This window comes from Ovis aries, chromosome 6, assembly GCF_016772045.2.
Source record: "Ovis aries strain OAR_USU_Benz2616 breed Rambouillet chromosome 6, ARS-UI_Ramb_v3.0, whole genome shotgun sequence".
Lineage (NCBI taxonomy): Eukaryota > Metazoa > Chordata > Mammalia > Artiodactyla > Bovidae > Ovis > Ovis aries.
In genome coordinates this window covers 34,474,840-34,498,878 of record NC_056059.1, presented here as the reverse complement: position 1 = coordinate 34,498,878, position 24,039 = coordinate 34,474,840, and the positions used below count along the sequence as shown (strand labels likewise).

The 24,039-nt window shown below is 35.1% G+C and overlaps 1 protein-coding gene across 7 annotated transcripts in view; it reads left to right on the top strand.

Annotated features, from left to right (window-relative positions):
- CCSER1 (coiled-coil serine rich protein 1) overlaps window positions 1–24,039 on the top strand; it is a 1,491,420-nt gene that overhangs the window by 689,341 nt on the left and 778,040 nt on the right. For all 7 annotated transcript variants that reach the window (XR_009600997.1, XM_060416879.1, XM_027970872.2 and 4 more), the window contains exon 8: window positions 9,333–9,416. Coding sequence is in view for 6 of the 7 variants with exons in the window: in XM_060416879.1 (XP_060272862.1) it covers window positions 9,333–9,416 (84 nt within the window). In the remaining variant the exon portion in view is untranslated. The remainder of the gene's footprint in view (window positions 1–9,332; window positions 9,417–24,039) is intronic.

Here is a 24,039-nt window from a genome sequence, read left to right as displayed (position 1 = left end):
TGTTTTACAAGATTTAAAGATTCTTTTGATAGTGGGATCTTGGATCTGACACACCAACACTCAGATGAGAGACAGAACTCTTTGTAACTTACCCTTTCAAATGAGAGAATGCTGCTAGGCAGAGTCATGGAGAAGATTGCCCCACTGGGGGCCAAGTAATGGTGAGCTGGAGCCAAAGAGCACAGTTTATATATGGCAAGCAGGACGGGATTGACAGGGTTTCCAACACTCCCTAAGGACTGGCTAATTTGAATAATTTCAAGAAATCTAGGGTGTGGAGGCTGTCTCTAGTTGCCTGGTATGTGGCCTGGTGGGGCTATTACCTAATGGCTCTGGAGTATGAGGACCGGATAAAGGAAGTGTTTGGAGTATGGTCTTAATCAGCTACTGAAGAGGGGAACTGGCCTCTAGCCAAGACCTGAAAACTAAATCAAAATAGCATTTCAAACAAAGTGAAAAAAACAATTGTACTATGCACTTATGGGTGAGGAATGGAGTATGTTTGATGTATTTTATTACTTTTCCTTCCCAGCAACTAAAGTTTGTGTGCTGTGTGTGTTCTTAGTCACTGTGTCTGACTCTTTGCGACGCCATAGACTGTAGTTCACCAGGCTCCACTGTCCATGGGGATTCTCCAGACAAGAATACTGGAGTGGGTTGCCATTTCCTTCTCCAGGGGATCTTCCCAAAGCAGGGCTAGAACCCAGGTCTCCCGCCTTGCAGGCCGATTCTTTAATGTCTGAGCCACCAGGGAAGTTCATAGTTATGTTCAAACATAATTCTCTTAGTTTAGTCAGGATGCTGAGAGATAAGATGTCCTCTACTCCTTTCCTAAAACATGAAAAACAAGTAAGCATGCCTTCATAACGGAAAGGAACTTTTTACAGGCAAATTTTATCCATTTCGTGTTTTTTTTTTTCCTTGTATAGTCTATGTTGTGGGAAGAGTCACTTAAACAATTGCTTACCTTCTTTAAGAAATTTAAGTGTAATGTGACAAGTGTGCTTGCCTTCTGTGAGGAAAGAAAAAAAATACTAGCATCAGACAATCCCAAAACCTCTTAAACATACTGATTTCCCCAAGAATTTCACACCAAACGAGTACAGTAGGACAAATGAACATTATCATTTATTGCTTTTCTCTGTTGAGAAGCTCATTGTTGGTGAGTTTGTAAAAATATTTATGTCTTAAGTGTAATTCATAATTGATGTTGGTGAAACCCATGGGTTTAGGAGATCAAGAAACTAATTTGTCATGCTTATTATAATTCATTAGGACACAGAGAAATTTGCTTTCATCCTTTTACCCACAAAATATTATCATTCTAAGAAGGCTTTAGAAAATGAAATACAAATGTTTGTTTTTTTAATTTTTAATTTTCACCATAAACACTGTGTGAAACAAAGAACAGAGTTATAAAAACTTTGAGTAAATATTTTTTGTAAGAATTATAACTTAGGTCAATATTCTCTATTTATAATAAAACTATGTAAGATGTAGATATTACATATTTGAAGTTATGCAACTCAAGTTTTTTCTTATTAATATAGTAAAGTGAATTTAAGCAGACTCTAACAACTTGGAAAAGACAAGGCCATAGTCTCATGGAACTGTTTTATTAGGTTGGTGCAAACATAACTGCGGTTTTGGATCATAAATTTTAAATCATTATAACTAGGCTCAAATAATTGTTATTAATCAAAATCAGAACCATTACAGTCAACACATTTTTGCCAATGAGAAATAAGTGTGCTTATTCCTGTAGCATAAAAATCCATGCTTCAGGACTCAGTGAACTCTTGAAAAGCATTTTCTGCATCCTGCTGGTTGTGGAAATACTCTCCCTGCAAAAAGTTGTCAAGATGTTTGAGGAAGTGGTAGTCAGTTGGCGAGAGGTCAGGTGAATATGGCAGGTGAGGTACACCTTTGTACCCCAACTTTTGAAGCATCAGTTGTGTGATATGTGGTCTGGCGTTGTCATGGAGAATTTGGCCCTTTCTGCTGACCAGTGCCAGCTGCGTGTGTTGCGGTTTTCAGTGCTTCTCATCGATTTACTGAGCATAAGTCTCAGATATAATGGTTTTACCAGGATTCAGAAAGCTGTATTTGCAATCAGACAGGCAGCAGACCACCAAACAATGACTTTGACCCTTTTTTGATGCAAGTTTGGCTTTAGGAAGTGCTTTGGAACTTCCTCTCAATGCAGTCACTGAGTTGGCCATCATCAGCAGTTGTCATAGAAAAATCCACTTTTCGTTGCATGTTACAGTTCAATCTAAAAATGGTGCGTTGTTGTTGCTTAGAGTAAGATTATAGTTCAAAGCGACAATTTTTTTGATTGTGGTCAGCTCATGAGGCGCCCACTTATCAAGCTTTCTCACCTGTAGTTGTAACAGGATTAGCTTTGATGATTGCTCTCCATTGGTCATTGTCGACTGCAGATGGCTGGCCTCTATACTCCTCAGCTTCAAGGGTCTCATCGCCTTTGCAAAACTTCTTGAGCCACTGCTGCACTATATGTTCCTTAGCAGTTCCTGGGCCAGATTTAGTGTTGTGAGTTGTCTCCACTGCTTTAGGACCCATTTTGAACTCAAATAGCTCAAATTTGCTTTTGTCTAACATCATTCCCATATTCTAAAATACATATCAAATAAACAGCAAGTAATGTCATTAGCAGAAAAACATGGAGAAATATGCATTAGAATTATGTATAATATAATCACATGTAAGAATATATTACAATATTAAATGGAAAATTTCAACAATGCAAAAATTGTAATTACTTTCACCAACTTAATAAAATAGCAACTTTCTCAGTGGAGGCTAATGTTTTTAACTATTTCAAAAATTATCAGAATACAATGTATTCTGTAAAGAGACTAATGGACACAACTTAACGGTCTTGGTATTATTCATTAATGGTTTCATTTAATTTGATCTTTTATACAATCGTCTTCTCTGCTTAATTTCTATAAATAAAGCCCTGCTTATCCTGCCCCCTGCTTATCCTAGAAATATACTATTTTGTGCAATAACTGGTCACCAAAATTTCTGACAGCAGAACAAGATTGTGTGCATGGAAAATGAAAGTCACTCAGTTGTGTCCGACTCTTCACCTTCCCATGGACTATACAGTCCATGGAATTCTCCAGGCCAGAATACAAGAGTGGGTAGCTTTTCCCTTCTCCAGGGTATCCTCCCAACCCAGAGATTGAACCCAGGTCTCCCTCATTGCAGACAGATTCTTTACCAGCTGAACCACAAAGGAAGCCCATGTTTAATAAATCAGAAAGCCTTAGCTTAAGGTATTATTATCATTATCTTGAGTGATGTGGGTCAATAAGAAGTTGTAGAATTTCCTAAGAGTAACACTTGCAAATGAAAAGATAGCCAATATACCACTATGTTAAGGGATGATGCTGTTTACTGATTTGATTTATATACTTAGAAATACATGTCTAAGGTGTTTACTTTGAACACCTTTTATGCCTTTTTTAAAATTTTGAATAGCTACATAAACAATATTTTTAAAAAACACAAATTTTTTGTAAATATTCAATGGAATGTTAGTTCATCTCTGAAGTCAATGACAAAATCAAATCTAGAATGTGTATATATATATATATATATTTATTTATTTAACATTTATGTACTTTTGGCTGGGCTGGGTCTTTGTTGCTGTGTACACACTTTCTCCAGTTGCAGAAAGCAGGGGCTACTCTTTGTCGTGGTGTGAGGGCTTCTCATTGCTGTGGCTTCTCTTGTGACACATAGGCTCTAGGCACACAGGCTTCAGTAGTTGCATCACATGGGCTTAGTAGTTGCTGCTCATGGGCTCCAGAATACAGGCTCTGTAGTTGGTAGTTGGTACACGAGCTTAGTTGCCCTGTGGCATGTGGGATCGTCCCAGACCAGTGATCAAGCCAGTGTCCCCTGCATTGCAAGGCAGATTCTTAACCACTGGACTACCACAAAAGCCCCTAGAATCTTTTTAAATTGAATGCTTATGAAAAGAACATTTTGTAGCATCATGTAGCAGTTGTTGATACTGAAATGACTTATAAAATATTTTAAACTAAATAAACAATTAGGGTGGTGTGTGCTTTCAGGATTTGAAAAGCAGGCTCTCTGTAGCTCTGTGTAGATGATTATATGCCTGCATTGGTTTATTTCACTAGCTACCTAGTTGTTGTAGGTAACATGCTGCTTTAATGCTAAGCTAGCATAATGATTACACGAGGTCAAGTGTGTAGGTAGAACTGCAAAATACATTGTTGATTATTGTATATTTTGTGTTTTCTGATCTCTGTCCTTCTGTCTTCTCCTACCATACTCCTATTTCTTTTTTCTCTGTTTTCACTTGTTCATAACAATCTGTCCTTGTTTACTCTGACAGAATTGTCTATTTCCTTTATTTTTTAATCTTTTGACCTTTCCACTTACAAGAATGAGGGAACAGCTTGTAAGTCATAAAATAAAGCCCTCCAGAGAAAGGACCAAAAGTCTATAAATAGAGAGTCATGATGACTCAGTACCAATTTGACATGTTTTTGTAAACATTAGCCAAGAATTATGTTTATAATTTTACCTGAAGAATTATATGAAGATTCATGAGTTAGAAATTATTATTTAATTTTTTAATCTGCATTTCTAATTTCAGCATAAGATAATTTTTTAGATGATTTACAGTATCTGCTTGCCTTTAATTTCTTGGAACTTGATTTCTATTCATACATGTTTCAAACAATGAGGTGATTCTAATTCAGGCAAAAATAAATGATAGGAATATATTGGAGTGAAGTCAGCTACATGAATTTGGGGCAAATTAACCAAATATTCATGTATCTGGCTTTAATTTTCCAAATTTAGAAAATAAAATAAGATAATTTTTAAGAAATTATTACATCTGTATTTTTAATTCTCCTGTAGGTTAAATACTGAGAATATATTTATATTACACATGAAATAAATTTGAAAGTTATAATAAATATAACTTTAATCACAAAAATCATACTTCAAATCACAAAATTTTTTAAATTAGCTGTATATATATACCTATGAGTCATAATTCACACTAATTCTAATTGTAATAATTTAATTTGTCCATATGTTCTGATGATCTCTATAACAAATCATCCCAAAACTTAATGGCTTAAAACTATACTTTTATTTTGTTCACAATTTTACAAGTCAGGAATTTGTGAATGATTTAGCTCTGGCAGTTATGATGAGATACTGCTCAGAGCTTTGGTCATCTAAAGACTTCACTAGGCTAGGTGTGTAGATGACTCACTCTCAGGATTGAAAGTTGATGCTGCTGATGCTGGGTGTGTCCTTAAGAGGCTGTCAAAGAAAATGAAATGTAGTTTGTACTTTTTAGCATGACTGCTGTGTTCTTTCTACAAGGGAGGAACTTGAGAGGTGCATTCTGAGAGACCATCCTGGGAACTGAAATCTGATCTAGTCCTGAGAATCACACAGAATTACTTCTATTGTATTCACCTGGTCAAGCAAGGCTATAAGACCAACCCGTATCCAAGGAGTGAACATTAGATTCCATCTTTCATTTGGAATAGTAGCAAAGGATTTGTAACCACTTTAATCCACCATATTATAAGTTCCATATTTATGAATGATTATTCAATTAGGAAATCTAGAATTGATTTTAGTCCTAGAATCAGTTATATTTGAGTGAGAAACAAAGGATGCCCTAATTATTCAATTATATATTTTCATAAGTAATATGCATTTAAATTAATGTAAGGTTAATTGGTTACATTAGCCTGTATTAATGGATGTTAATAGCATTATTTTAAAAACCAAGAATATTAAAATCTAGTTAATTGTACACACCAAGAGAATTTCTAACTTAATAGAGCATTCTATCAAACATGTCCAAGAATTTTGCACAGATAGTGAGAATATTGAGGAAATATTGATTCATCTGAGAGTAGCTTTCATGTAAGTAACTATTGTTTAAAGGTTTCATCTTGTGTGTTAGACAGATACATCTATGAATTTTGCCAAAAGTACATATAACAACTAAAAACAGAACTGTAGGTGGCCAAGATTCATTTGCAAAGTTATTGATAAAGAAAAGACCTTTATAATGTCTTTGGCTTCTGATGTCATATGATAAATTAAATTTATGTGTATTAATATACATTATTCCTTAAGTAAGTGCAAATGGTATATTAACACTTACCTGATTTAAAGCTGTGAGATTAAGAACTTCTTGAAAAAACTTTCCAGAGCTGGGGGGGGGAAAGTCAGAGAATTGTGTAAAGGCAGCTTGTTTTGGCAAAATAATTTTGTTTACAATTTATATTAGCCACAATATAGGTAAATCTTCATTTTAAATGAATTCATTGACAAAATATCAATTAATATACAAAAATATTGTTGCGAACATTCAGCTAAAAAACAGTAGATTCAGGCTAAGGCTCAAATTCTCTTTCAATAAAGGACTGGCTACCCAGCTGCAACTCCTGTAGTTAGCTAACTGCCTTCAGCTGAAGTCAAGCTCAACACTGAGTTGTGTGAGATGATAGATTACCAGCAGCAGCTGAGATCTGGCTCACGTGGCAGCTCCCAACCAATGACTGAACAGGGAGTGGGAGGTGGACCCACCCACTTTCCTTCCACAGGGCATTCTTCTCGTAGGCAGTCTTGGAGTTGGAGCTCCTGGTTTAGCTGGTAGAGGATTTGTCAGGTATGAATCCTGGTCCACTGTTCCCCTTTCCCAATTCTGATTCTTCTTTTCTTCATCACATAGCTTTATTCTTTAATATATCTTTTAAACTCTTTAGTAAACCTTTGGTACTTTTAGGGTTTCCCTGTTGGCTCAATGGTAACGAATCTGCCAATGCAAGAGACGCAGGTTCAGTCTCTGGGTGGGAAAGATCCCCTGGAGAAGGAAGTGGCAACCCACTCCAGTTTTCTTGCCTGAGAAATCCCATGGGCCGAGGAGCCTGGTAGGCTACAGTCATGGGTTGCGAAAGAGTTGAATATGACTTAGCATTTAAACAACAATCCTTAACCCTACCTCAATATTTGTTTCCTAAAAAATAACAACCCTTAACTCTACCTAAATATTTGTTTCCTAGAGAAAAGGTGATAATATTTTATGAAGGGGGTTAGTTCTTCTTAAGTGAAGTATTAGGCAAGACTGGAAATATATAAGCTCTGGTGGCTCAGTGGGTAAAGCGTCTGCCTCCAATGAGGGAGACCCGGCTTCGATCCCTGGGTTGGGAAGATACCCTGGAGAAGGAAATGGCAACCCACTCCAGTACTCTTGCCTGGAAAATCACATGGACTGAGAAGCCTGGTAGGCTACAGTCCGTGGGGTCTCAAAGAGTCGGACACGACTGAGCGACTTCACTTCACTTCTTCAAGTACTAAGCAGTAGAGTTTTTGTCAGAGTGTATGATCTCCTGTTATCAATCTCTACCATAATGTCCATGGGACTCAAGTTAGTTAATGAGCAGGAAGCCACAAAGAGAGTTTAGTGAAGTACCCAGAATTTGCCCTTGGATACCTCTGATTCTAAGAGACATGATTTTATTACCTACCTTTAAGCCTGCAATCTTTTTTGCATTTTTGAGAAAGCTAAGCCTTTTTACCATTAACATTGTAACATGTAACATTTAGACTCTGTGAAAATAAATATTAAAATGATGAGTATAAGTTCTATGAAAGCCTGTGATTAAGGGAAGAAACAGGGCTGCTATGAAATAAAAGTGACAGAGATAATTAGCATCTCCCAGTCAACTGGCTGTCTGAAAATGAAAAGAGGTATTAGTAAATTTAAATCATATATTCTGTATTGCTTAGACTAAAAGTAGAAATTAGCACCGTAAGAACTATAATAAACAAATACTGTTTTCTCTAATTCATTAGCTGTGTTCTTTCTTGTCAACTCAGATAAAGATCTGCCCAAGTGGGTTAGGGAAACAAGCAAACAACCCTTGAAGTGTTTAGTGTTGTATGAAATGATGGGTGATTAAGACAATGTGAAACATGACTTCATGCTCAAGGGAAACATAAAACGACAAGGGAAAGCTCCCACCCAGAGTAAGGAATAATGTTTGGAATGCCTCCTATATCATGAGAACTCGTGGGCGATAGAAGCATTGCAGCCCAGAGATATGCATGTGTAAAACAAGAAGACATGAAAGAAACCATGTTCTGCAGCTTTATTCTGTAGGAATGAGCACAGGTTATAAGAAAGTTGGAAGTGAAAACATACCATTCCAGAAATGTGCAAGTAGTTGAGAATGAAAGGCACCATATGTTGTGCTAAAGAGTTTTGACTCTCCCCCCCACCCCCCCGAAAGAAATGATTAGCTGTTACATTGAGAAATGATGTAATTAATTCCCATTTAGGAAAACTCTGGCAGATGGGAAAGGTAGTAGTCATAGAACCAGTTCAGAGATTTAATGCAATAAGTCAGATATGAAGCAATGGATACCTAGAGTAAATCCATGAGAAATAGAAAGGAGTGAGTCCAGGAAATACCCAGAAGATTGAGAACAAAGAATCGGATACCAGACTGGGATCAGATTGTGTATGAGCTGAGAGTATGGGATGCTTTTCTGGCTATTTTTAGAAATAAGATAATGGTAGGAATACATGGAAATAATTTTTGAAATAGGAAGATCATGAAATTTGAGTCGGAATGTCTATAGGATGTTAAGTGTATGCTCAGTAAATAATTATATTTGTGGGCTAAAGTTTGGAAGATAGGTTGAAATTAAGTATTTCTAAGTGAGTTTCCAATGTAGGATAATAGAGGTCACAGATGTGGGTGTACTGTATACGTGGAGGCTGTGACTGAAGGTTCATGCAGAGTAACAAGGTTAAATACTCAAAGACAGAGCTCTAATGAAAGGGAAAAAATGTTATAGAGCTATCATTAAAGATAAAGGCCATGATACAGCCATTCATTTGAGAATGAATATTTAATCATAACAGGAAAAAATGATAAAGTATCTCTTTTGAAGTATAATTATTTTTATCCCAGTGATTATGTATGCACAAGAATAGGAGGACAGAGTTTAGGATGAATCCCTGATTTCTGTCTTTGTCCAGTTTCCCTTTGTCCATTTTGTTATCTATCAGAAAAATGTGCATATATATCCTATATAGCATAATATCTTTGAATACATTAGTTTGTTTTGAAACAGTATATTATGGAAAACATCAGATTGTAGAGGAACTTTGTTTTATTAGTTATATGCCGTTACCTCCCACTGTGTGCAACTGACCTTTCTTATCAAGAGTGAAGGGAAAGGGCTAAGTCTATTATGCTGTCTCTTTGATGTTTTTATAGGATATAATGAAAGATGAATGCTCAATGCTGAAGCTGCAGCTGAAAGAGAAGGATGAACTAATTTCCCAACTTCAGGAAGAACTGGTAAGTGTGAACGATAGCTGTTCCATGGGTGTATTTCCTTGCAAGGCTATTTTCTCTAAACAGTTTAACTTATTTATTAACACTAAAATTGTTAGTGTCGTATAAACTGTTGATTCAATTTGGTTATAAATTTTATAATCCTACAGTAATGAAGATTTGATACTCTGAAAAGAGAATGTTTGATAATATGTATTGAACTTTATATTATTGCAGAAATAGATTACTGACCCAGTATTTCCATTGTACCTATCAAAAATTATGAAGACTAAGGCCACATTTTATTTTGTAAAGTGAAAGACTTAAGTCCATACTGCCATACCTAGAGACACAGTCATGTAATATGAAGTAAAGTACTGAGTAATTTTGCAGACAACAGCCAATTTTACTTAAAGGGTACCAAAAATCTGTTAATCTAATGAGACTTTATTAATAAAGACATATAAATCGCCAATTATCTAAAAGCTATACACAAACATGATATCGTAGTTCATGTTTTCTGTTTTTTTTTAAGATGTGACATCACAAATGTATTAAATCATAGTTTTATAACATGAAAGCACATTTGGGAGGTAACAAGAATAGCAGTGGGCATTTTTAAAGTATGTGCTGTCAACAAATATGATATTACATATATGAATAGTATTTTGTAATATAACACATTTAATCTGGATAGCAATAAAGAATTCTCCAAAACAAAAATGAGAAAGTAATGAGAACTTTAAAAAAAATTTGAGTTCTTATGAATACCAGTAAAATAAAGATATACAATAAGAGGCCCTGACTTATTATCCAAGATCGAGAAAACAAACCCCAGTCAATGATGTTCTTTATGATGATTTAAGATTTGACTACTTTAACAGTGATGTATTATGTAATTATTAAATACAATTAAATGACAAAACAATTTTCTAGACCATCACGCTTCTGAGAACATATCAGTGAGATAGCAGACAAATTTAGAGCCTATTTTATTGACCCTTGACAACTGACGACAATTTTACTGACAGTTGACATTTAGATTGTGGTTTCATGACTGGGATTAATGCTGATCATCAGTCCTATGAGCATATTATCACTGCAGAAAATGCATTAACCAGTACTTAAAATAGTAAAAGCATTACAGACAAAAGGAGCATATCTTATATTACTGGGAATAACCTTTTATAAATCTGTTTATAATATAAACTTTATTACACAAAACTTTGCTCTATATAACCTGTAAGTATATATTATGTGAATCAGGGTTTGAGTTGAAGAAAAACACATATAGACATTTATGAATGGATGCAGAGAACTATGATTTTTAACACAGCAGAAAATGTTTGCGCTTTGTCGGAGAATACTTGTTTTGGATAATGAATGGAGAAAGAAGTGTTCATTTTTCCCTGCATGCATTGAAAAGAAAGAAATATACAAGAAATCAGATCTTTATGTGTTGAATGAAATGAAAAGGAAAATGATTACCTCCAGAGCCCTTGTCACATAGCTAGAATTAAAATAATTTAGTACCCCTCCTTCCATAAATGTCCTCTGTTGGTTGATCTAGTAAAATGAGACACAGGTGTTGCTTTTTCTTAAAAGAAAAAAAAAACACTTCAGTTACTAAAAACTGACTTAGCTTCTAAATTTTCTTAGGTAACTGTCAAGGTACCATTTTAATTTTGTGCCATGCGGTTTACATAGTCATCATAACTAGTTCACCGGAGGGCAGTGTTAACTTTTGAAAATTGTTGTTTCATTAAAGAAACCTGCCTAAATAAAAAAGTGTTTAGATGATTTAGGAATTTAAGGAAGAAGAAACATTGTTAAAAATCATCATTAGAACTGCACTTGGAGCATGGACAAGGTGGCAGTCACATTAAAGTAATATAAGCCACTTGAGTAATATAAGCCATTGACTACCAGGTCCTAGTATTTCTAATTCTGATAAGTAACTTGTGACATTTTGACAAAGTAGACATTGAATTTAACTTTTCAAATTTAAATAGGTAAAGTATAAATTTCAAAACATTTTAGAAACCAGTTTCCTATACCCTGTTACAGTAGTCACAATCTGTAATAATTTGGTTTAGCTTTGTTTATTATGCTTTTCTGATTTCTTAACCACTGCTATTATCATAAGCAGTTTACCTATATATACACACTATAAATCAAATTTGTATGTAATTATACTAATAAGGAATTTATATTCAACTTAATAATAAAGTTTTATTATTTATATTGTTTATAATCATTTAGTCACACTTTGATATTTTCAGGAGTTTAAAGAAGTTAGAAGCCCTAGCTAAAGAGCCTGGGGGCAAAATAAATGTTTTTAAATTATTTTCTAAATTTATTTTTTATTGAGGTAACATTGGTATATAATAGCTTACATGTTGCATGTGGACAACATTACGTTTCTGCTTCTGTATAGACTGCGGTGTCCTCCCCACCAAAAATTTAGTTTCCATCTGTCACTATACAGTTGATTCTCTGTATCCATTTTTCCCCCTCCAGTAGCTTCTTCACCTCTGGTAACCAACACTATATTTTCTATATCTATATACGTTTTTGTTTGGTGTGTTGCCGCTGCTGCTAAGTCGCTTCAGTCGTGTCCGACTCTGTGTGACGCTATGGACAGCAGCCCACCAGGCTCCTCTGTCCCTGGGATTCCCCAGGCAAGAATACTGGAGTGGGTTGCCATTTCCTTCTCCGTTTGGTGTGTTAGGAGTGTGTGTGTGTGTGTGTGTGTGTGTGTGTGTTTTAATTTTGTTTTTTAGTTTTTCGATATTCCACGTATATGAAATCATATACTATTTGTGTTCTGTTTTTTTTTTTTTTTACTTAATACTCTCAAGGTCTATCCATGTTATAAATGGCAAGATTTCATCCTTTTTTATGGCTGAGTGATAGTCCATTGTGTACATATGCCATATCTTCTCTATTCATTCATTGATGGACGCTTAGTCTGTTTTCATATCTTGGCTATTGGCAAACATAAGGGGAAATTTATCTTTTTGAATTAGTGTTTTCATATTCTTGGGATAAATACCCAGAAGTGGTATTACCAAACTCAGGTTTGTTTGCTCACAGCTTGAAAGCTGATAATCTGAGTGGCAAGTGTCACTAGAAAAGAAAGGTGCTATAATCAGAAAAGCGAGCTATCTGGGGAAAAGGTAGAATTGTGTCCTGAGCCCATGGTAGGGAGTTCCTGATTTTTTTTTTAACTGCTTTGTTTTTCATTCTTTTTATCTAAGAAAAGAATCAACAGGTTAGACAAAGCATAGTGTGAATGCAGAAATTAAGATAAATTGCCTAGTAATCTCATTCCTGTAATTTTATTCTTTTAAGGTTAGAGGGAAACACAAATAGACAAGAAGGAAAGGGAGCAGAAAAGCTGCTTTCAGGTGGGATAACTGGAGCCTGGTAGTTAATTTTTTTGTGAAATCTCCATTCTATTTTCCACAGTGGCTGCACCAACTTAACATTTTCACTGACAGTTTAGAAAGATCCCCTTTTCTCCACATCCTGTCTACAATGTTATTTCTTGCATTTTTGATAATAACCATTCTAACAGTTATGACATAATAACTTCCTGGGGTTTTGATTTGCATTTCCTGAGTAAACAATGATCCTGAACTTCTTTTTATGTGCCTATTGGCCACTTGTATGTCTTCTTTGGATAATGTCTATTCAGCTTCTCTACCAATTATTTTTAATTGGATTGTTTGTTGATATTGAGTTGTATGCTAGCCCCGTATTGGTTATACGATTTGTAAGCTTCTTCCATTCAGTAGCTTGTCTTTCATTTTGATGATGGTTTCATTATGTGAAGATTTTTAGTTTGCAGTGCAATTTGCTGATTTTTCTTCTTATTTCTTGATATGTCTCCTTAGGTAAGGGAAAGATATTGCTAGAACTAATGTCAGTGTCTTGCTTATGTTTTCTTCTAGAGTTTATTGTTTCAGGTCTTACATTCATTTGTTTAATCCATTGTGAGTTTCATGCTAGTAAAATTTGTTGAAGAGACTATCCTTTGTCCATTGTATGTTCTCTGCTCCTTGTCATAAATTGTGGCCATACACAAATGGGTTTAATTCTGGGCTCTCAATTCTGTTCCTTTGATCTATGATTTTTTTTTTTTTCTGCCAGTACCATGCTGTTTTGATTACTATGGCTTTGCATTAGTTTGAAATCAGGGAGTTGGATGACTTCAGCTTTGTTCTTTTTTCTTGAGATTACTTTGGCTATTTGGGGTCATCTTTGGTTCTATGCAAATTTTAGAATTTTTATTTAATGTCTGTGAAATGTCTTTTGGGTTTTGATAGATTGCAATCTATACTGCAATTTGAATCTGTAGAGTGTTTAAACGTCCATAAAATCTAAAGCAGTGTTGTGCTCAGTCACTCAGTCATGTCCAACTCTTTGAGACCTCATGGACTGTATCCCAGTAGACTCCTCTGTCCATGGAGTGGACAAAATACTGGAGTGGATTAATATTTCCTCCTCTGAGGGGTCTTCCTGACCTGGGGTGTTGGTGAGGAGGGGATCTTCCTGACCCGGGGTGGTGGTGGGGGGTCTTCCTGACCTGAGGTGAATGTCAAACTTGTGTCTTCTGAGTCTGCTACATTAGCCGCTGGGTTCTTTACCACTGTGCCGTATGGGAAGCCCCCGTGCTACACTTGATCTTAGTCAAAAGGCCAAGAAGTTATGTTAGCTTTTCCAATTCATGAATTCAGAATATCTTTACAGTTGTGTCTTGAATTGCTTTTAATATCTTTGGTGTATTATTCCTTTGTGTAGTATCTCCTCTGCTGACTCATTGTTAACATACACAAGTACAAAGGATTTTTGCTCTTGTTCCCTATAGTGTTATTGCATTTATTATTCCTGTGTATGTGTGGAATCTTTAGGGTTTTCTGTAAAGAAAAATCATATCACCTATAAAGTGGCAATTTCACTTCTTCCTTTCTTGTTTGGATGTGTTTATTTTTTCTTTCCTAATTGCTCTGACTAGATTCAGTAATATATTGAATAAGAGTTAGTGAGAATAGTCATACTTGGGTTATTCTGGATTTTAGAGGAATAGCTTCAGTTTTTCAACATTGAGTATAATGTGGACTTGTCATGTATGCCCTTTATTGTTTTGAAATATGTTCCTTCTATAATCTCCTTATTGAAAGTTTTTTCTCATAAATGTATAATGAAATCTTGTCAAATGCTTTTCTTCATCTGCTGAGATGATATGGCTTTTAGCATTTTCTAAATGCAGTGTATCATTTAAGTTTAGTTTTTCTTTAGTGGAAGTTAAACTGCATCTCTGGAATAAATCCTACTTCATCATGTCATGTGATCCTTCTAATGTATTGTTGTGTTTGGGTTGCTAATATTTTGTTGAGGACTTTTACATCTATATCCATTGGAGATATTGGTCTATAACTTTTGTGTCTGTCTGATATTAATATCATTTGGTAACATGAGTTAGGTTGAATTCCTTTTCAAAGTTTTTCTTTTTTGTGGGGGAAGGGTTTTAGATGGATATGTATTAAATCTTTTAAAGTTTGATAGAATTCAGCTGTGAAGTTGTATAGTCCTGGGTTTTTGTTTTTTGGGGAGGTTTTTGATTACAGTTTCAACTTCTGTACTAGTGATCAGTCTATATATTTCCATTTCTTTATGATTCAGTCCTGGTTATATGATTCTAAGAATGTGTTCACTTATTTTGATAGCCTTTTATATTTCTGAGATATCTTAAAGCTTCTCCTCTTTTCTGATTCCATTCTTTCTTCTCTTGCTTCCTTTCTCAATGGCTTTAGCTACATGTTTGTAAATTTTTTCAAATAACCAGTTCTGAGTTTGACTCTTTCGTATTGTCATTTTAGTTTCTATGTCATTCATTTTCACTCTGATCTTTATTTCCTTCCTTCCACACGTTTGGGGCTTTATTTGTTCTTTTTCTAGTTCCTTTAGTTACTTTTCTTGTTTAGATTAGAGATTTTTCTTGTTTCTTGATGTAGACCTATATTACTATGAGCTTCTCTCTTATTATCATTTTTGCTGTAACTCATAGATATTGGAATGCTGGGTTTCATTTTCATTTGTCTTCAGGTATTTTTATTTTTCCTTGATTTCCTCATTGACCCAACAGTTGTTCTGTAGCATGTTTTTCAGTCTTTTATTTATGACTTTTCTATACTTTTTCTTATAGTTGATTTTTAGTTTCATAGCATTGTAATTGGAAAAGATGCTGGATTTCAATATTAAATTCATTAACCTGTGTCTTGACATGTAGTCTTACCCTTGAAGATTCCATATATGGTTGAAGAATGTGTATTCTGCTGAATTTAGATGGAATGTTCTGTTTAAATCTATCAAACTGAATTAGTCTGACATTTAACGCTGTTGTTTTCTTGTTGATTGCATGACCTATCCATTGATGTGAGTGAGGTGTCTAAAGTCCCCTCGTACTATTGTGTTGCTGTAAATTGCTCTTTAAAACGTCTGTGTGTAATTCTTATACGTATTTTGATGCTCATATATAGAGTGCATATATGTTATTTGTTACATCTTCTTGATGAATTGTCCCCTTTATTATTAGGTATTGTCCATTTTTCTCTTTCATTACTCTTTTTGTCTTGAAGTCTATTTTATCCGAGTGTAGCTTTGTTGCTTTCTTTTGACTGGCAATTACTTGGAGTATCATTGATTTTCACTTTGAGCCTGTTTGTCACTGGAGGTGAGATGTCTTCTGGAGGCAGCATATATTTGGGTCTCATTTTTTAATCTATTTAGCCACTCTGTTTTGAGTTCCGTCTATGTGCACTTAGGGTGATTATTGAGGACTTAGTACTGCCATTTTATTTTATTTTTTCTGGTTGCTCTATATCTCTTGTTTGTTTGCTTATGTTTTTCCGTATGACCTAGTTTGATTTTCTATGTGTTTTTCTCCATTCTGTATATTTTGTCTCATGTCTCTGCCCTAAATTTGTTTTCTGGTTACCATGAGGTTTGTATAAAATATCTCAGAGATAAAACCGTCCTTTTTCTTCTGATAGCATCTTTCTTACTTTGGCCATGTGAATTCCGTCCTTTCCCTCTTCCTCTTTTGTGTTTGTGTTGTCTCAAATTATCCTTCTTTTAATGTTGTGAGTTTGTTATCAGATTGAAGTAGCTATTTTTCCCCTTATAACCTTTTAGTATTTAAAAACCTACTCTGATGAGAGTTGCAGTTTTCTTATTCTATCACCTTTCTCAAAGTTGTATGTGCATTTTGCCTTTTTGTTTGTGGTAGAAGAGCTCCTTTAAGCAGATGCAAAACAGGTTTAGTGGTGAACTCCCACAGCTGTTGTCTGGGAAGGTCTTTAATTCTCTTTTATATCTGAATGATAACTTTTCTGAATATTCTTGGCTGACAGTTTTTATCTTTCAATATTTTGAGTATGCCATTTCACTCCTTCCTGGCTTGTAGAATTACTGCTGAGAAGTCTGCTGGTAGAATAATGTGGATACTTTTGTAAGAAACCTTTTTCCTTTATTCCCTGCCTATAATTTATTTTTCTTTGTTACTGACTGCTGACAATTTAAATATAGTGTATCCTGGGAAAGGTCTTTTTGTATTGAGGTAATTAGGTGTTCTCTTAACTTCACGGGCTTGTATTAATACTTCCAGTTCCTTCTCTAGTTTTAGAAAGTTCTCAGCTAGCACTTCTTTAAACTCTAATCATTTCTCCTTCTGGATACCCATTACCCTAGTATTTTCCCTTCCTAATGGAGTAAACTCTTACACAGCTTCCTCATTTAAAAAAAAATCTTAATTCTTTCCTCATGTAAGCTGTGTGCTCACATGATTTTTATTGAGTGTATGCACACGGAGTTGAGGAGACAGAGAAATGGTCTGTAACTTTTCTTTCTTCTTCTTAGAGCATTGGGCTTCCTAGGTGCACAGTGGTTTAAGAATCCACCTGCCAGTGTGGGAGATATGACACATGGGTTTGATCCCATGGTTGGGAAGATCCTTGGAGTAAGAAATGGTAACCTGCTCCAATATTTTTACCTGGAAAATTCCCTAGACAAGGAGACTTGCAAGCTGTAGTCCATGGGGCTGCAAAGTGCTGGACACAACTATGCGTGCAGCACGTAAGGTTACCAATCCCATCATGAGCACCCAGCCTTCATGACCATGTCTAAGCTCAAGAATCTCATAAACACCCTCATCTCCAAATACCATCACACTGGGTGTTTGGGTTTCACTAAATAAATCTGAGAGAGATACCATTTAGTCCATAGCCTGTATGGTTTGTGTCAATGTCTATTTAATATTAGCAAATAAAAATGTAGACAGAGAATTCTATTTATTTTTCTACATTAAATGTGCATTTCAAACATTGTTCTTTCTCTGCTCTGTTCCACTGGTTCAGTTTTTCTATCTGGGTAGGCAGACCTTACAAAACCCAAATATACTTAAAAACTCAATTTTGATTTTAGATTTATATATTGACATTTGAGCAAGTATTCATTAAATTTCTAACATGAGTGTATTTTATAGTTATACTTCAGTTTATCCCTTTCTATTCTTTTTACAAAGAAACCAAAAAAAGTGGCTTAAGATGTTTGAAAATTATTACCCCTGAAAATTTGTATCCTTTACATCAGTGAGACTTCCTGACTTTTAAATTTAAAACAGATGATCATTTGTACATTTTAGGGTTCCTTAGGGGATATTAAGTACTAGAGTATCAGTATTCTAGGGTTGTATATGAGGTAGGACAAGGAATTGTAGAAAATGAGCAATATAGTTTTGGGGAGAAATTTTTGTCATGATAAACAGGAAGGAACTAATTCTTACATGTCCACAGACTACTGGAATAAGTCGAATAGGGTTTGAAATTATATTAATGTTAAGAGCATTCTCGCACTGAATGAAATATTTCAAATGTTTTTACTTCCTTCTCTTCCCTCCCCTAGAAACTTATATGCATTTTGCTGAGCTTGTTGAGGGCTTAGTGATTTTAGTTCCTTTAGTTGGTTTTCCTTTGAAACAATTTTCTTTCAAAAGAATTATTTGTGGCATACTTACAAATCCTTAACAACAGTGTTTTCTGTCAAATTACATATAGCATAAGGTTTATTATTACAGATCACTGTTTCCATTCCTGATCATTCTCCATTTTATGGTCTCTTTTGACTCATTTATGGATTGATTAGAATCCTTTCCCAGGTATTAAGATGGGATATTAAAGATGTAGTCTCTAAGTCTTTGAATATCTCGTTACAAACGGTTAGGAAGTGTGCTGCTATAGAGACTTTTATCCTGCCCCTACACCCAACCCAGTTTGTATATTGAAGTCCTACTTCAATGTGACAGTATTTGGGGAATGCTTTTAGGAGGTAATTAAGTTAAGTGAAGGCAATAAAGGTAGAATCCTAATTCAATAGTATAAACAGCCTTGTAAGAAGAAGAAAGGGAAATTTTCCTCTCCATGCACAGATGCTGAGAACAGCCATATAAGCATACAGAAATAAGGCAGCCAACTGCCATTCAGAAAGAGCCCTTACTAGAACCTGACCACATTGGCACCCTCACCTTAGACTAATCAGCCTCCAGAACTATGACAAATTTATTTTTTTGCTTTTTAACCCACTCAGTCTATGTTTTGTTGTAGCAGCCTGAGCTAAGACAGATAACATATCTAAGTATATAATTTTTTAGGTCTTGTTTCTTTTTCCTTGGTAAATAACATTTCATATTTTTAACTCAGCTGCTTCCCATGACATTTTTTCTATGGTTTATCTAGGTATGTGGCATTATTTTTTCTTCTGATTGTTTTTCAGTATACCTATTCAGCTCATTCAGGTCTTCCTTCAAATTACAGACTTTCTTTCCTCGTGAAACCAATTTCCATATTTGGTCTCAAAGATGTATCCTTTAGCACCCTGTCCTTTTTCTCTTGGTGTTGAAGTGTTTTGTCTTTAGCTGAGATTCCTTCCACTAATATTCTGATTGACTAATTTGATTATCAATAGTGACGACACTTCTGTAATCTCATAAATGTTCACATTCAGATGCTTTAGATTATGTACTGTTGACTGTTATATTATGTTCATTTGCTATGTCTTATAACATTTCTGCTGCACATGAAGTGGCTTGCCCTTCATATTATGCTTCCTAGTCCTGTGAAGATGCACTGTTATTTGCTTTTACTTATTTCTCTTTTCATGCTCAGTACAAAGGTAAAATTTTGGAAAACACTCTAAATGGCCAAAGGCCCAATAGAATCTCCTCCTGCTGGCTATGGACAGCAAACAATTTAAAGGATATGTGTCACTGGTTTTCTTTTGTGACATTGTGAGGTTTCTTCGGTTACATATATTAAAACACTGTTGTGCAATCTGAGTTGCTGCTCTGCAGTTTTCCCGAGGAAAGCATCTTGCGGATAGTCCAGAGATAAGGAAACAGTAAAGTATTTCCCTTCTGGTAGGGTTGGATATTTTCCATCAGTACTGTTGTCTCCAGAACCTTTTGATTTCTCATTCTTGCTCAGGAATATTAGCTGCTAGTCTCATTGGTTGCAGTTCAGTCAAGAGGAGAACAAAGTCTTGAGCCTTCTTTCTTCTCCCAACATCCAAACATGTGGGAGAACCTGAATTCCCCCACATGTGTCTCTGTGAGCTTCACTTTCCTCCCCAGCCTCTGATTCAGCTTACAGATTAGTGTCAACTTCAGAGAAGATGATGTCAGAAAATTGTGTTCAGGATACTGTTTCCTCTTGAGACTATCTTCATGCATCCTCTGAACAAACCCAAAATACCTCTGTTATGTACTCTTCCCTTCTATAACTTACCTCTTACCAAGAGTTCAGTGGCTGCCACATTTCATGAAGCCCCAGGACATGTACCAGGTATGGTAAACTTTACTTTGGGTTAGGAGATGAATAGAGCAAAGGAGGAATTTCTTCACATCCTCTTTCTGCAAGCTTGCTTTTCTTTACTTGAAGGGAAGAGTGAACAAATGTAGTGAAATTAAATATCAGGATACAAGTACATAAACTCATTGCCTATGTAACTAAATGTAGCTTTTTTATTTTTTCTGGCCTGAATATTTCAATTGTCAAATAATACCATAATATTAAACACAGAAAAAAAAATCCTGACTATTCACCAATGTAAATTTGGTAAATTAATATATAATCTATATTTACATGGCTATATTGTCAAATTAAGTGGTAGGAATTTTAAATTATATGATAAGATGATATAATGCAGGTACAAAGAACATACGATAATTATCTTTAGGTAATATGAGTATTCAGTTTCTATTATGAACTTTGAGCCTTCATTTTAATGACAAATTGATATTTTACAATCAGAAAAAAAATCAAACATCTCTTTAGAAAAGAAAAATTGGGGTAGAGTTTAGTGGTTCTCATCCTGTGATTTTTGTGGTTTGGAATGTCTTAGTCTGCTCAAGCTGCCATAACAAAATATCATCAACTGAGTGGCTTAAACAACAGACATTTCTTAGTTCAGTGTTTGGAGTTTCCTTCCTGGCTTATGTCTTCACAAGTCTTTCCTTGGTACATGCATAGAGAGCAAGGGTAGGGTGGGGAGGGGAAGGGCAGAGATCTCTTGTGATTCTTCCTCTTTTGTAAGAACACTGATCCCATCATGAGGAACTCAAGCTTATGACCTAACCTAAGCCTAATAACTTCTCAAAGTCCCCACTTCCAAATACCATTACATTAGTGGTTAGGACTGCAACATATGAGTTTGGTGGGGGTGGGAGGAACATATACACTTAGTCCCTAATAAGAGAAAATGGATATCAGTGAAGTCTTATGGAATTCAACCCCTTTATCACGACCACTTAATGACAGCAGTTACAGATTTACTGTTTTTTGACTATCATAATTCTCTATCAGATTCTAGTTAACATAATGTCACATCTGAGAATAAAATCAATCACAAAACCCAATAACCTGGACAAGATGACTGCTGAGGGCTACTGTGAATAATTAGATTAGAGTAGGAAATGAAATGGTGTGACATAAACTTCACTGAGAATTTTTCAACATGCTGATTGAGCAGGATATTAATTAATTGAGGGCATGGAAAGAACATCCATCAGAGTAAAAACTGAGTTTGTTTTAAATATAATATTTGGTTATATATGAATTATGTTGATTTATATTGTGGAATATATTGAACTTTTTAATATTAAAAATACCCCCCCCAATTCAGCTCAAAGATCTGGGAATTTGATAAATTTACAATTAAGGTATTTAATGCATAAGTATAGGTTTAGACCAAAAGTCTGAACATACGGCTGAAAATGAGAATCCTTAATCAGAATCAATTATAATAATGAAAACATTAAAATAATTGCATATTAATCTTAAGTTTAACTTAATTATTTAATGATACAGAGCAAAGAAATATTTTGCTCACTTAACAGTAAGTTTTGAATTTTTAAAGCTGTTTAGTGAAGATCATGTTGAAGAATACATTGTAATTTTAGTATGAAGTTGAGGAACACTGTAAATGTTACCTTCTTGTGCCTAAAATAAATCAGAGAAAAGAAAAGAAAGTGAAGTCGCTCAGTCGTGTCTGACTCTTTGTGACCCCCATGGATTGTAGCCTACCAGGCTTCTCTATCCGTAGGATTTTCCAGGCAAGAGTACTGAAGTGGGTTGCCATTTCCTTCTCCAGGGGATCTTCCAAACACAGGGATCAAACCTGGGTCTCCGCATTGTAGGCAGGCGCTTTTACCATCTGAGCCACCAGGGAAGATATAAATCAGAGAAATATATCATATAAACATTGATGGTGCAGTGTAGCCTTATGTCTTGCGAGGACAGATTTCCTTGTGAATTGTTATTAATCTTGTAACTGGTTTGAGAAACCTTATAAATGGTTTGTACATTGTGGCTGAAAAGTGTCCCCCACGTGTCAGAATTGAAGACAGTATATTTGGTATATATAGGGCTTCCCTGGGGCTCAGAGGTTAAAGTGTCTGCCTCCAATATGGGAGACCTGGGTTTGATCCCTGAGTCGGGAAGATCCCCTGGGAGAAGGAAATGGTAACCCACTCCAGTATTCTTGGCTGGAGAATCCCATGGACAGAGAAGCCTGGTAGGCTACGGTCCACAGGGTCACAAAGAGTCGGACACGAAATTCATTCAAGGTATTTTTAAGTAAGTTGAAGATAATTTACAAATAAAAATGTAGTTGGTGCTAAAAATGAAGAGTGATATTTAATTGTCCTAATTAGAATTGCTATACCATGCTACAAATTTACTGCTTTGTTTTGCCAGTAATTCGGATGCCTATTATGACAGCAAATACTAAATGAAGTCATATGTATATTAGACAGTAAATTATATATAATTTATGAGTCTAAATTTTTATAACCTACCATTTCAAACTCTCCTGTTTCAAAACTTATTCATTTTCTAGCTGACTAAAATTAAAAGCATCAAATGCCGCTTTATAGAGTATGTTTTTTTTTTAAACTATATATTTCTATTAAAAAAGCCAGTTTAATGGGTCATCCAAAAGCATAAAGTGTTATGGGCAGTAAAATTTTTACTAAGAATACACTTTATTTTTTTTTTAAACTTTTTACATTTTATTTTACATACATGTAAATTAAGAGCAGTAACATTTTCCCTGCAATATCATTTTGAAAAGTGGAGATAAATGTTACAAAATTCATGAATACATGGTGGGAATGAAAGAAAAAAATTAATATTATTAAAACAGAAAAAATAGAGACAAACAAAACCCATATGTTGGGTTTAAAATGGTTAACAAAGCATATAAACCCCTAAAAAGACTATTTTTAAAAAAGAAAGAAGTTAGAAAGACATGAAGAAAGGAGGGAGGAAGGTCAGAAAGAAACATCAGTAACCAATTACCAATATTAGAAATGAATGTGGGGACATAGCTACAGACCATACACAAATCAAGAAGTTGTTAAGGAAATATTTTGAAGACATTTATGTTCAAAATAATTCCATAAATTTCACAACTGAGATAAAACAGATAAATCCCTTGAAAAAACATAACTCTCCAAAACTGATACAAAAGAAAGAGAAAAGTATGAATAGCACTGAAGAAATTGACGTCACAATTTAAAACCTTCCCACAAAGCTACAAACAAAGCTTCAAAGCAGGATGGCTTCATTGGTAAATTCTATCAAACACTTATTACCATTCTTGCCTGAACCCTTTTAGAATATAAAGGATGAGGGAATAGGTTTCAATCGATGTAATAAAGTCAACATAACCCTAATACTAAGACCTAAATGAGGACATTACAGGGGAAAAAAAATTAAAGAACAAAATTTCTCATGAACATAGATGTAAATATTCTTAGCAAGATACTAGTGGATAGTAGTAAATCAAGTCCAGCAATATATAAAGGGGAATACATCATGACCACATATTCAGATTGACTTTCAGTTCAGTTCAGTTCGGTAGCTCAGTCGTGTCCGACTCTGCGACCCCATGAATCGCAGCATGCCACGCCTTCCTGTCCATCACCAACTCCTGGAGTTCACTCAGACTCACATCCATCGAGTCAGTGATGCCATCCAGCCATCTCATCCTCTGTTGTCCCCTTCTTCTCCTGCCCCCAATCCCTCCC